At 42.8% G+C, this 13,254-nt stretch overlaps 1 protein-coding gene across 1 annotated transcript in view; it reads right to left on the minus strand.

The window, feature by feature from the left end:
* Positions 1-13,254, minus strand: part of znf385b (zinc finger protein 385B) — a gene marked incomplete at both ends in the record, with an annotated part of 48,139 nt that continues 34,885 nt past the window's right edge. The window contains 5 exons of the mRNA XM_079276435.1: positions 1-267; positions 627-722; positions 1,756-1,940; positions 2,252-2,629; positions 2,730-2,901. Coding sequence (XP_079132561.1) covers positions 1-267; positions 627-722; positions 1,756-1,940; positions 2,252-2,629; positions 2,730-2,901 — 1,098 coding nt within the window. The remainder of the gene's footprint in view (positions 268-626; positions 723-1,755; positions 1,941-2,251; positions 2,630-2,729; positions 2,902-13,254) is intronic.

A 13,254-nucleotide genomic window follows, 5' to 3' on the forward strand; every position in this document is an offset into this window, starting at 1 on the left:
TCAGTAGGGTGTGAAGAGGATCGATCCTTGCCTCGCTCTCATTGGTCCAGGAGCAGGACGCAGGAAGGAGGCGGTGAAGAGGGACGAGGAGGTTGGAGGGCGAGGACAGAGAGAGATTGTTGGGGTGAGGCGGGAGGAGGTGGGAGTGAGGAGGGAGGAGGAGAGAGAAGCGGGAGGAAGGGAGATGGTGGAGGTGAGGGAGCAGGGCGGAGGAGCAAAGGGATTAGAGAGGAAGGGCAGAGAGAGGGAGGGCTTCACCAACTCCTTCTGGAGGCAAGCAGAGGAAACAAGGGGAGAGGCGATAAAGGGAGGAGAGGAAACCAAGAGAAGAGAGGCAACAACGAGAGGAGAGGAGTGGAGTGGCAACAAGGAGAGAAGAGAGTTTTTGAAAAATTGAGTAAATACAAAATCAAATAAAAGTATTAAACAATTAACCCAGGAGCAAATAAAAATGTCTTGTGAAATTGATTCCTACAGTCCTCAAGTATTTATTTATAGCAGCTTTTATCGATTTTATTGATTTTATTGATCTGCACTATACTCTACTTAATTCTGGTTCATACCAACAAAGCATGTGAATTTGAATGAGAGAGCGAGTGTGGAGTGTGTGGTAGAGAGACACTTACTGTGAGCGAGCTGTGCTGCTGTTTGTTATAAGGACTGTATTTGGGTTTGCTGGGTTTTCCTGCCACTCTGTCCTTGTGCCTCCTGCTGGAGATGTGCTGCACCAACAACAAACATTGATATTCTACTAATATATCACATTGGTAAACTATGGCTGTGTCCAAAAATCACTTCCTCTTTACGGTAGCGCACCATATTTACTACGACCTTTTATTTGAATGTCCGAATTCTGAGTGTGTAAATGTGTCCGCAGTATAAGTGTTCTTATACGAACGGAACAATAAAGAGTAGTGTCCATGAAGTAACATGTCGCCTAGTTTACGCTAATCCCACAATGCATTTTATAGATGCAAAAACAACAGTCGACAATGCAAAATGATTTATAAGTGCCCGAAGATAAGTACAATACCGGGACCCTGAAACTGAGCAGCTAAATTGGAATTCAGCCGCGATTCATTTGATTATTTACACGTGTGCTTTTCCTACTGTGACATGTCAAAAATGGTTCTTCTGTGAAAAAGGCTTAAATCATTTTATCAATTAATGATTTTGTTTTTTCATAAATCACTGTATTCAATGTAATAATGTCCAAACCATTTTTTCTCCATGACGTATTCTAACTAAACTACTACTCGTACAATTTATTTTGGCAATACTCAACTTATTTACGTTTTATGTTAATAAAGCAAATTTGTGAAAGAGAATGATGAGAGAAGACTTTAAGACAGTTTTCCAAAAAAAATTTAACATTTAGAGAACAAGCCGAAATCAATAATCATTTAAAATCCTGTAAAGAATTCATCAAGTCAAATACAGAAAGATAACACGTTGCTGAAACGTCAGCTTATAGAGAAAAGGCTATGCTGCATATCCGGCAAACTACACTGCTGCTTCATTTTCAAGTTGTTTCACTTGTTTGCTGTCTAATGCAGTGGAACAATCGTCCCCTTAGTTCCACAGCACACACGAAATAAAGCCATTAACTAGCTGAATATTAAGTTAAAGTTTCAATGTTTTAAGCTGCTTTACCATGAGTCTGATCAGGAGGAGATTGTTTATAGATCTGGAGAGGAACAGTGAAAGATTTCCATCCGTATAAAGTAACGTTGAAAGTAAGAATGATGTTTCTACCTGTTTGAGTTGGATCTCGGAGTTGACATGGACGTCACAGATCTGGCAATGGAAGGTTTTGTTCTGCAGGCCGGAGCCCTTCAGCACAGAGCCGCTGACGTTCTTCAGCTTGGCTCCGGTTCGAGGGTAGGCCTTGATTGGCCCGGCACCGCTCCGAGCCTCCAGCATCGTCTTGTGCTTTGAACCTGCAAACAGGACACACGGAAACAAAAGTTCTAATAAACAGGAAACGTGATAACAATCACAAACCCTGTGTACTTTCAATTTTTGCTGCTCCTTTTTCAAATCATCCATCAGTTTTAAGATAGATTTTCTTCCTTCCAGCCCACTACGCTGCAGAGAATTGAAATTTGCTGTAATAATCATTATCACGTGGTAACACAAGTGTTGAAAGCTCTCATGACGTATATGAAGCATGGGATTTAAACATCACTCAAGCTCCTACTGAAGAAATAATAAATGGTGTCAGATCAGATATCTTCTCGCTCCTCCTCACCTGCATTATGAGCCTCCAGCTGAGACAGAGAGTTGACAGCAACTTTGCACAGAGAGCAGTACAGCAGCTTCTTTGCCTTCTCCTCCTCGGACTCCACTGAGAGAGGAGCGTCCTGGGAGGAGGCCTGGGAAGGAGGAGCTGATGAAGAGGAGGTGGCAGGAGCTGGAGGAGTGGGAAGCTGAGAGGCTTTGGAAGACGGGGGAGAGGAGGAAGAAGTGGAGAAGAGGCCCGGGGCAGGGAGAGCGGTGGGGGGACTGGGGGGAGGAGGCTCGCTCCCTGGTCTGCTAGAGGAGGGGGAGGCGGAGGAAGAAGGGGAGGAGGAGCAGGGGAGGCGGAATGGTTTGAGAGGAAAGGAGTCGGCCAGGCTGAATAAGAGATCTGGAGGGAGGAAAGAGAGGGGAAAGAAATGAAAACACCTTGCGATATACAAACCGTACTCAACATTAACAGTGTTTACATCTGTGTTATTAAAATCAACCTGTGTGCTGATTGGTGCTGCAGTTAGCTGAGACAGGAGGGGCGGGGCAAACAGGACTTGGGATGCTCCCATTGGTCTCTCCAGTGATCGTCTGCTTGGCCTTGGTCTTGTTCTCATGAGACTTGATTTTCTTGGTGTGACGACTGCCTCTGTAATGAGCTTCTGCCTGAGACTGAAGCAAGAGACAGAAATGTTTTATATTTCTGTTTGTTTCTGCCATACAGAAGTCCTGATGTCACTTCTTGTATACCCATCCTTCCTCTAGCTTTAGAAACTCTGTACAATCTTGAGGGTTTTATTTCACCAGTCTTTTTGCAAACTGCAATATGACCCATGAGTCATATTGCAGTTTTTAGAAAGACTGGTGAAATAAAACCCATTTATTTCTAAAAGAGTATTCCATAAATGTAGCATTGCACACCTATAACTTTGTTGGACTCATGAAGGAAAGTTTTTTTTTTTTAAGTATCAAAATTGATGCAGCAGAACCAGATCATCTTTTTTATCCTGGCTCCTACATTACTCACAATGCAACTCAACCATCACAGTGCATTATGCTAGCAGCTGCTAATGTATAGCCTCAAGCAGATGAGGAGAGGCCTGGTAACCTCACTTCTTTCTAACTCCACACCTCCCTAATTGGACATTTCATATCTGCTGTCTAAACAAGAGTAAGAGCTATCAGCTCTGTGAGCTGTGCAATGGTGCTTTAAACTAAATGCTAATGTCCGCATGCTAACATGCTCACAGTGCTGACATACAAATGTTCAGCGAGTAATTTACCAGGTTTACCATCGTAATTTAGATAGCATCTTAGCATTTGCTAATTAACACTTAACACAAAGTGCAGTTGCTGATAAGAATGTTAGTAGTTCTGAAAGTATTAAATCACAAATAATAATAAAAAATACCTGGTTGCAATAATCTGTGTGCATTAACATGAGATTTTCCCATAGACTGTTTTTGAAGTGGACGTAGTCACCCAAAATGTCACCCAAAATGTTCCAATTAACTTTCATAAAGTGAAAACACTTGTTGTAAGGGTTAAAGTTCTAAGATGAAAACACAAGCAACTCCCAGACCGGACAACGGTGTTGTCGCGACCTGTCAATCACAAGGTAGCCCCGCCCTAAATCATACCCTGCTGTATGGTCTATTTGACTCTAAATGGACCATTATCTACTAAATTAACATCATGCTGTATTAAAGAAGACTTAAATCGAGTGATAGAAAAGTAGGGTCATTTTCTTATAGACTTCTGTACAATCAGGCTTATTCTTGCAACCAGTGGAGTCACCCCCTGATGGCCATTAGAAAGAATGCAACTTCAAGCCACTTTCACATTGACTTTACTTTTCAGACATAGAGGTTGCTGCCTGTTTTTGTCATTATCCAGATAAGATAACCAAATACAGATAGCCTGCTAATACCAGGTGGAGATGGAGTCTTTCATCTGTCTGCGAGCCACTGTGTTGTATATGGACTTGAAATATGAACCCTGAATTGTGTTCGCGTGAGCAGTTCAGATAAACAGAATAACTCTACACTGTTAAAACATCATCAGTCATGTCACCACGCATTGTAACAATCCCAGAGTGACAGAGTCAGTACACTGAAATAAACCTCCAGGTTAACAGTGTCCTCATGTGACTGTCTGGAAGCTCTATGATTCAGCTTTTTATTCAGTTTATTAGACTGAGTTAATGCTGCCCTTTTACTCCTCTCCTCAACAGTGATTCCTGTTTTCATGTTCACTCATGCTAATTTTAACAGCTCATAAATTAGTCACGTTTGACTGGCGTGTCACCAACGATGCAACTTGCACCTCTTAGCAGTCACTGTGTGAATGAGCTGAGTGTCATTTAAACTGCACTGTAATAATAGATGGCAGGGGTTACACCTGATTATACTGACCTGCTGTTTTGCAGGAATGCCTGACAGGATGATCCACTTCTGACAGTTAATCTGTGCATTTAGACAAGGAGGGTCATTCGCCTATCTTATCAGAAACTGGTTGCAGGAGGAAACTGTTGTGAGAAAATATACAACAAATGTTGGTCATTTAGCAAGGATTTACAGCTAGCTATGCTAATATTAGCTAAAAGGTAAATAATAATTTTAGAGCCTCCTATTTGTTTTATTATATTCTTCTCTTCAATACCATTTAAATTTTTCCCCAAAAACCACAGATTTAAGTTGCTAATGATATAACATTTATAAGCAAGTGATAATTTGATCTTTTAGCAAACATGTGAACGAAAGCAAGCAAGCAACCAAGGAATATAGAGAAGCACCAGGAACCGGGAATCTCAGGAATTTGATTAACGTATAACTTCAGCTTCAGTCAAAACATATATCGATTTTATGCAGTACTAATTGGTTTTTGCCGAGAATGTAACTAGTTTTTCCTGTTTTCATGATATCATATTTGTCGGGATGGACATGTATTGCCGGGACTCCCGTTTAAACCCTAGTGTCCAGTTTGTATTTAAAGCTCAGCAAAAAGACTAGAAGCTGGGGAGAATTGCTTGTCTCTTCTTCTTTCAAAACTAGAAAAAAAGAGAAAATAAACTGTGAATTTGGTAATTTTCAACATAATAACACTCTGTGAGGTCCTGGTGGGACTATCACACATGATCTCTTGCTATTTTCACAATAATGAAATAAAAAAATGAGGGAAACATAACATAAGCTAGCAAGCTAATTTTGGAGCACACGTTATGTTCAACACTGTTTTCATTTTTTTCAATCCTGTACTGAGTTTGGCTGCTAATGAGAGCTAAGGTTATTAGCTTGGCATTTTAGCAATCACCTTTCTGTGTGTCTTCTGCAAATTTAGATGAGATGTTTGATATTTTCATCTCAAAGCATCCAGTGCGAGATCCAGGATATTTAGCCTAGCTTAGCACAACTAGAAGCAGAGGGGAAAACTGCTAACCCTAACTTCAAATATGTCTGATTTACATGTAGTATGTTGTTTCATCAGCAGGTTTAGAAATAAAAATGTGAAATTGTTGACCAACAACCACTGGGCGCAGTGACTGCATCTCAAAACTTCTGTCCATTGTTTGGAGTAGGCAGGACAACAGTATGTAAATCAGATAGTGTATATTTTTTGCTTCTCTCCCTTCCAATCTTTGTGCTAAGAAAGGCTAAACAGGTCCGGGATGAAACACCCGATGTTCTCATCTGACTCTGGGGAAGACAGAAAATAAGAGGATTTTCTAGAAATGTCAGACTAGTCTTTTAAATAGATAGATGACCTTGATGAGAGAGTGCAGTCGCTTTGCTGCTTGCTCTTGCCTCTGCTTGCCTCTGCTTGCATTTTCTTGCATTTTCTTGCTTCAATTTGCCAGATATATCACATATATCTTGCCAGATATATCACAGATATCACTCTTCAACATTTGAGTGAAGACAAATCCAGAAAGTCGTCGAGCTATTTGGATTGTTAGCTAATGCTAACTAGCAGCTAAGCTAAAGCTAAGTAGCATCAAGATGCCTCCCTTCTCCACGGACGACGACTACAAACTCCTACAGAAGATTGCAGTCTTGGAAACAAAAATCCACCGACTAGAAGTAAACGTGGAGGTAAATGGACTGTGTGGGAATGATACCACTTTACCATGGACTCAAAACACTGGACAAACGCAAGCTAAGACACAGCTAACTAGCACAACCAGGCCTACCAAGAAACAGGAGGAGAGAGCAGATAATGGATCTTCAAATGGTAGTCCTCCCTGGAACTCTCTCGGTGCAAAGCCGAAGATAAAATATGTGGGAGGACAACTAACAGGCACAGCCCAGCACCCTGGGATTTGTGATGCGACTGGCTGGCCTGCATTAGCACACAGGCAGAATATTGGGGTCTGACCATATGGCTTCAACATGTGCTGTGGACAAAGATAATCAGGCCTTCACTGTTTCAAGCAAAGGTTTCATCCTGATTTGTAGTTTGATAAGAGCAAAGGAATTTCACACTCGGGTGTGAATTCCCCCCCCCCCAAAAAAACTATGGTTCCTGAAGTCACCTGAATGCACCGCTGCAATCTCATTGGCCGAAGGCCAAGAGACCCCAGGACCCCTGTGGTTCAACCAGTGGTCTACAAAACTACCTGCAGCCCCCACCTCAACGCTTTTTCCCTTCGACCTCAGTTGAGTTAGGGAGCACGCAAATGCTCTCTTCGCCCGGACCCCCCGTCCAGGCCACAGACGATCCAGCTTTCCCCGCCAGCGCGACGCTGGCCACGAGGAAGCAACGGCCCTTCTCCCCTCCTCAAACCCTGTCAGGTCACAAGCCATTTCCCTGGACGAAACAGCCGTGTTCCACGCTGAGTAAAGGCCCACTCAGCCCGCGATAACGAATCCGCTTCAGCGATCCGTTCTCCGCTTTTTGCTTCTTTTTCTTTTTGGTGCACACATTCCGGCGAAGGAAAGACGACCAAGCCTCCCTCCTTCACCAACGATTCCCGGTAAGACGCACGGACCACGCCGTCAGCCGAAGTTAGATCACCCTCCCTGCAGCGAGGATAGATCACGTCTGCGTTTCGCTCCAGAGCGAGCTCACGCCACGACAACACAGCGCCGGCAAAGCCGCGTTGCAAGCAAGCTCCCCCTGCTCCCCCTTCCTGCCGAGGAAACTGACCACTTTGCCACGAACACACTTCAACGTTGCAACGACGCATCGACAAGTAAGATTCTTGGCATCTGGGCGTAGCTTAGCTTAAATTAACTTGAGTTTAATTCAGGCCATTCATTTATATGTTGATATTCCCGTGTTTTTGTGTGTTTAAGTTACTGTCGCGTGATATTGAGATATTGCGCAACTCCTTACGGAGCAGAGAAGCTCCGTTGCATTGTGTATGAACTGCTATGACTGTTTGCTTGGGATTTATTTTGATTTATTTTCATTTGTTTTATTACACTTCGTGTGGTATTCTCTCCTCATTAAATCAGCTCTGTGAGTGAAGTGTGGAATCTCGGCTATCGTACATAACTGCTGGCAGTTCTACCGACAACGGCACGTTGTGTACGATACGGCCAGCGATCCCCATTCTCGCTCCAACGCGGACCGCACGCAGAAGTTTGATTCATGACCCCCACCTTTGCTCTCTTTCTTGTCTCTGCCCCTGGGGAAACCCCGTTCAAACGATCGCCTCACAACACATGTGTGCATCGGCACACGTGATTACGTATAGCAGTCTCACCGTCATTTTGCCCGAGTCACTCAACTCTGCCATCTGGTGGTAGTTTAGCTGTAGTATCTTAAGGCCCCTCCCCTTTTGGCCCGCGTCACTCGACGCCGCCATCTTTGTAGTCTTTAGCGGTAGCTGTAAGACTCTCCTTCCTTTTCACCCACAGACCGACACACACACATACACACACACACACACAGACATACACCCTCATCCATTTTATTCATTCTTTAGTTTAGGCATATACAATTGTATGATAACGTTTGTTGGTTGCAATATTAATTGATTTGATCATTTATTATTTTGATTTAATAAACTCTGTTATACTTTAAGGAGCAGCCGTCTGTGATTACTTGTGCATATGTATTTGATAAGACTGTATGTAGTAGCCTGTGCTCGAACTTAAAAACCTTCAATGTCACTGAATGTGTAGTCATACGCAGACTATTGACATTATGAGTGACTACTAATTATGAGACTTAGTTTTATCGTTTGGTTATTGGTCCCTGTTCGCAGGGTGGTGCCCCGTTGTTATTAATAATCATTAATAATTGTTACATACATCAATAATTCTATTGATGTCAAGAATTCAGTTTCTTAAATGCTGATAACCCAAACACGCTCCCTTAGTTCCCAACACAGAACTCCTCCTCAACCCCTGCACCCAGATGGACAAAGCCAAGGACAGCTGAGAAAAGTAAAACCTGCAAAACACCTCCACAACAACCAAGCCTACAACTTCAAAACCGATTTGCTCCATTGTCGCAGGATCCTAAATCTCCATCTGATGATAAGCAGCTATCTCCTCAAAGCAGGGTAAGAACTGAGAGTCAATGTGAGAGTAAAAGGCTGCAGGCAAAGCTAATGACTGGGCCTGAGACGCTGATTGTTGGTGACTATGCTGTAAAAGATGTCAGAAAACTGTGCAGCAAGAATACCAAAATACTCTGCTTTCTGAAATATATGGTCTCTGACATGAGAGATAAAATCCTGGACATCGTGGCTGACTATCCCACAGCGGAAAACATCATCGTGCATACAGGAAGCTGTGATATTGTGAAACAACAGTCTGAAGTTCTGAAGCGAGACTTTATTGATCTGTTAAACACAGTCAGCCCTGTCAAGGCTAAGGTGTTCATCAGTGGCCCTCTTTCACCAGTCAGAGGAGGAGATGAAGGATTCAGCAGGCTGTTTGCACTGAACGAATGGCTGTCAACTGCATGTACTGACCATTCAGTACATTTTATCAACAATTTCTACCTTTTCTGGGAGCGCAGACATATTTTTACAGCGCATGGAGTTTGCCTGAACAAGTCAGTGGTAAAACTGTTTACCTCAAACCTATTTTTCTCCCGGTGTCACCCATCTGTCCCTACTGCCAAGGACAAGACCAGAGAGGAGTCTAAACAAGAGATAACCACACAGCATTGCCTTGGAGACCTTACGGGAAGGATGCCCCCTGTCGAGAAGAGTTGAGCTCACAGAGAAAGCCGCCTTGCATACACGTTCAGGGGAAGGTCAGGATATAAAAAGCATAAAGCATATACTCAGAAATCAATAGTTAAAGTGTCATCGAAAGATAAAGTGTATGATCGTTACATAACGAATGTTTAATACATAGAGTGATTTAACAAATGTAAACCTGATAATAATAATAATAATATGTGTATCTGAGTATAGTGCAGTCTGAGTGTAGAAAGTACGGAGAAAGAGGAAGTAAGCAGGGTGTTGGCTTCAAGGGATGGGGAAATAATGGTGGTTGAGAAGAAAAGACACAAAGCACAATAATGATGAAGGATGAGATCAATAATCATTTTATAAGCAAATGTGTACTAAGTAAACTGATTATAACAACTGTAACTGATTATAACAACTGTAACTGTGATTATGATAACTAATCTGTGTTAGAAATGTGTGAGTGTAGGAAAAGGGGAAGTACAACAGATGTTGAACACCCAGACATGCGCAGAGCTTGATTAAGTAAGCGCCCAGACAGGGAAGTTGGGGTGATTTCCTCATCTTTTTCCACACACAAAAGTTAGGTACTTTTCGAAGCACCTGCACCAAATCAATGATGTCATGTTAATCATGGGCTGAGGGAGGCCGTGTTGAGGAAGAAGGGGGAGAGACGCGAGAGGCAGCCCAAAAGTGTTATAAAAGAAGTAACTTGCAAACAGCAAGACGGGATTTCTACACGAGCCGACCAGACGCTCTGAGAAGAAGATACGGACGATCGCAACTGAAGTATTCGAGGAGTTCGTCTCGGTTCACGGAAAGAAGACCGCTGTTCGTGGACAAAGAATTGAAAGACAGAGATTTTCCTCTCCCCACTGCTCGACTTTAACAACTGAACAACGGAGGAACGGCGCGCCCTAGAAAGACTTTGTACAGAGCCTTGTGGACTGTTGGCCGAACTCCGCTGCGAGAGCAGGAGGAGTCCGAGGGTCTGGACAGAACTTCGCTCCTAACAACTCCAAAATAACCTTTTCATCGCACCTTTGGAAATCCAGCTCCAACCGAGCCGTCTCGGCATCTAAAACCAATGAGTATAACCGAAGAAGAAAATTAAAGTAACGAATCAAGTGTAGTGACATTTTATGTGAGCTGTAGCTTAACCCTTGCAAACTAACTAAATATAACCTGCAATAAATATCTAATCTGTATTTAAAGTAAAATTCTCAAGTGCATTTATTTGCTCAAGTAGTAAAAGTTCCTCATGGCAGTAAAAAGTTAAATCCATTGTATGTCTAACAACTGAGTTCTGTAAGGTTATCCTAGAAGACCGAATCCACTTAACAATCCCTTACGGTTTTAGAAGTAATCCTAGCCGTTAAAACCTAACATGGCATTTACCAAGAGCACGGATCCAGAAGAGGGAAGCTGCCATAACCGACGCGACTGGTAGGAGCGCCCAGGGTCAGGGTGGCCCCTCGACCGAGTGCACTCAGACCGGAGGAAGCAGGGTAGACGTCGGAAGTAACGTCAGTTAGAAGAGCCAGGCGAGTTCCCTCGCAAGAACACCAGCTCGACAATCTTTTAATAGAGAGCTGAGTCAGTAAGTAGCCCCGTATCGGCCCAGATGTACCCCAGGATCTAACACCCCGCCTAACGACAGCCAAAAGGAGGAGTCTCCAACCTCATCCCTACCCTTCCTAGACGAGGAGTCTTTACCTCCCTCCCCAGCACCTACTTCCACCCCCCAAATTCCATCCAGATCCCTTTCCTCTCTCACACTCTCCCCATCCTCCCCCCTCCTGGAGTTCACTGACCACATGAAAGAGCTGGTCATTGCTGGATCCAAACACACTCCTCTCCCCACTCCTCGACGGTTCCACAACCATCCTCTGTCTCCCCTACCTGACAAAGGAAATAATTGATATCTTCTGGGTCCAGGCTACAAGGCTAATGACACCAATGACTCTCTCCAGGAAAAGTCGGGGCCCTGTATGCAGCTAGCATACAGGGCCCCAATTCCTGTCCTGCAAGTTTATAGAAAAAGAAAGGTGAGGCTGCGAAGAAACAATAGTAAACATGCAAACTTATCAAACTTAGCATACATTCCTCGTCAGCCTGTTCAAATAAATTGGGCAAAGAAAGCTTTAACGACATTAAACTTAGCTTTATTAAATGTCAGGTCTCTGTCAGGAAAAACATTTTTAATCAATGATTTTATTGTTAGGCACAAACTGGACATTTTGTTTTTAACTGAAACTTGGTTAAATCAAGATAACAGTGCAGCTGTTCTTATTGAATCAACACCTCACAACTTCAGTTTCATGAGTGAAACAAGAGCGCATAAGAAAGGAGGTGGAGTTGCTGTTTTATTTAATGATTCTCTTCAATGCAAGCAGATGTCCTTTGGTCATTTTGGGTCTTTTGAATATGTGGCTCTGAATTCCACTCAAGCTTTATTCCTAAACATTTACAGACCGCCTAAATACTGTGCAACCTTCTTTGATGAGTTTACTGAACTGCTGTCTGTAATCTGTATTGATTTTGACTGTGTTGTTATTGTTGGTGATTTTAATATCCATGTTGATAATCCCCAGGACAGAGAGTCTATAGAACTATGTGGTGTCCTTGATAACTATGATCTGACTCAGCATGTGACAGGACCCACCCACAACAGGGGGTACACTCTGGACCTAATCATCACCAAAGGTGTAAACATTTCCAAGGTTGCTGTGACTGATGTTGCACTCTCTGATCATTTCTGTGTTTTCTTTGAGAGTGCAATCTCCTTGCACACAAATGTCCAAACCAAGGTTGTGACAAAGCGTTACATCTCTGAAAACACCAGTGAACTATTTATTCAGAAGTTCTCCTCCACACCAGCCCTATCTTGCCTCTCAGTCAATGAGCTTGTAGATGGCTTCAATTTTAAAGTAAAAAATATTATTGATGCCATTGCACCCACTAAAGTGAAGGTTGTCTCGGGTAAGCAAAGATCTCCTTGGAGAAATGCTACGCTGGTCAAAATAGAGAAACGAGAGTGTCGGAAAGCTGAGCGCAGGTGGCGAAAAACTAATCTCCAGGTTCACTGTGACATCTATAAAGAGAGACTTCGCAATTATAATTTGGAACTTAGAAATGCAAGGCAGTCATTCTTCTCTGACATCATAACCAAAAACAAGAACAATACACGCACCTTATTTGCTACCGTCGACAGGCTAACAAACCCTCCAGTGTCGGTAGCTGCTGAGCTCCAATCCACTTGGGCATGCAATCAATTTGCCACCTTTTTTACTGACAAAATTCAGAAAATTAGACAAGCAGTCAGTGCCTCCACACCAACCACAGGATATGTGTTGTCCCGATCTCTGAATAACATCCATTCAAATATCATGACACAATTTCATTCAATCGACCATAGAAGCCTAGAAGACATTATTCAACATCTGAAGTCATCCTCCTGCTGCTTGGATATTCTACCAACACACTTTTCAAAAATATTTCAAACTGCATGACCACTGATCTTTTACAAATTGTAAACACATCCCTTCTCTCAGGTGTCTTCCCACAAGCCCTAAAAACTGCAGTCATCAAACCACTCCTAAAGAAGGCTAGTTTAGACTCCGCAACAATGAAAAATTATAGGCCAATATCAAACCTCCCATTTTTAAGTAAAATAATTGAAAAAGCGGTTTTCCAACAGCTGACCAACTTCTTGGCCATAAATAACTGCTTTGATGTTTTCCAGTCAGGCTTTCGACAGCACCACAGTACTGAAACTGCTCTTGTTAAGGTTTTCAACGACATCCACTGAAACATAGACAATGGCAGAAGTTCAGTCTTAGTGTTACTGGATCTCAGTGCTGCATTCGACACAG

Source organism: Melanostigma gelatinosum (genome assembly GCF_949748355.1).
Source record: "Melanostigma gelatinosum genome assembly, chromosome: 10".
Taxonomy (NCBI): domain Eukaryota; kingdom Metazoa; phylum Chordata; class Actinopteri; order Perciformes; family Zoarcidae; genus Melanostigma; species Melanostigma gelatinosum.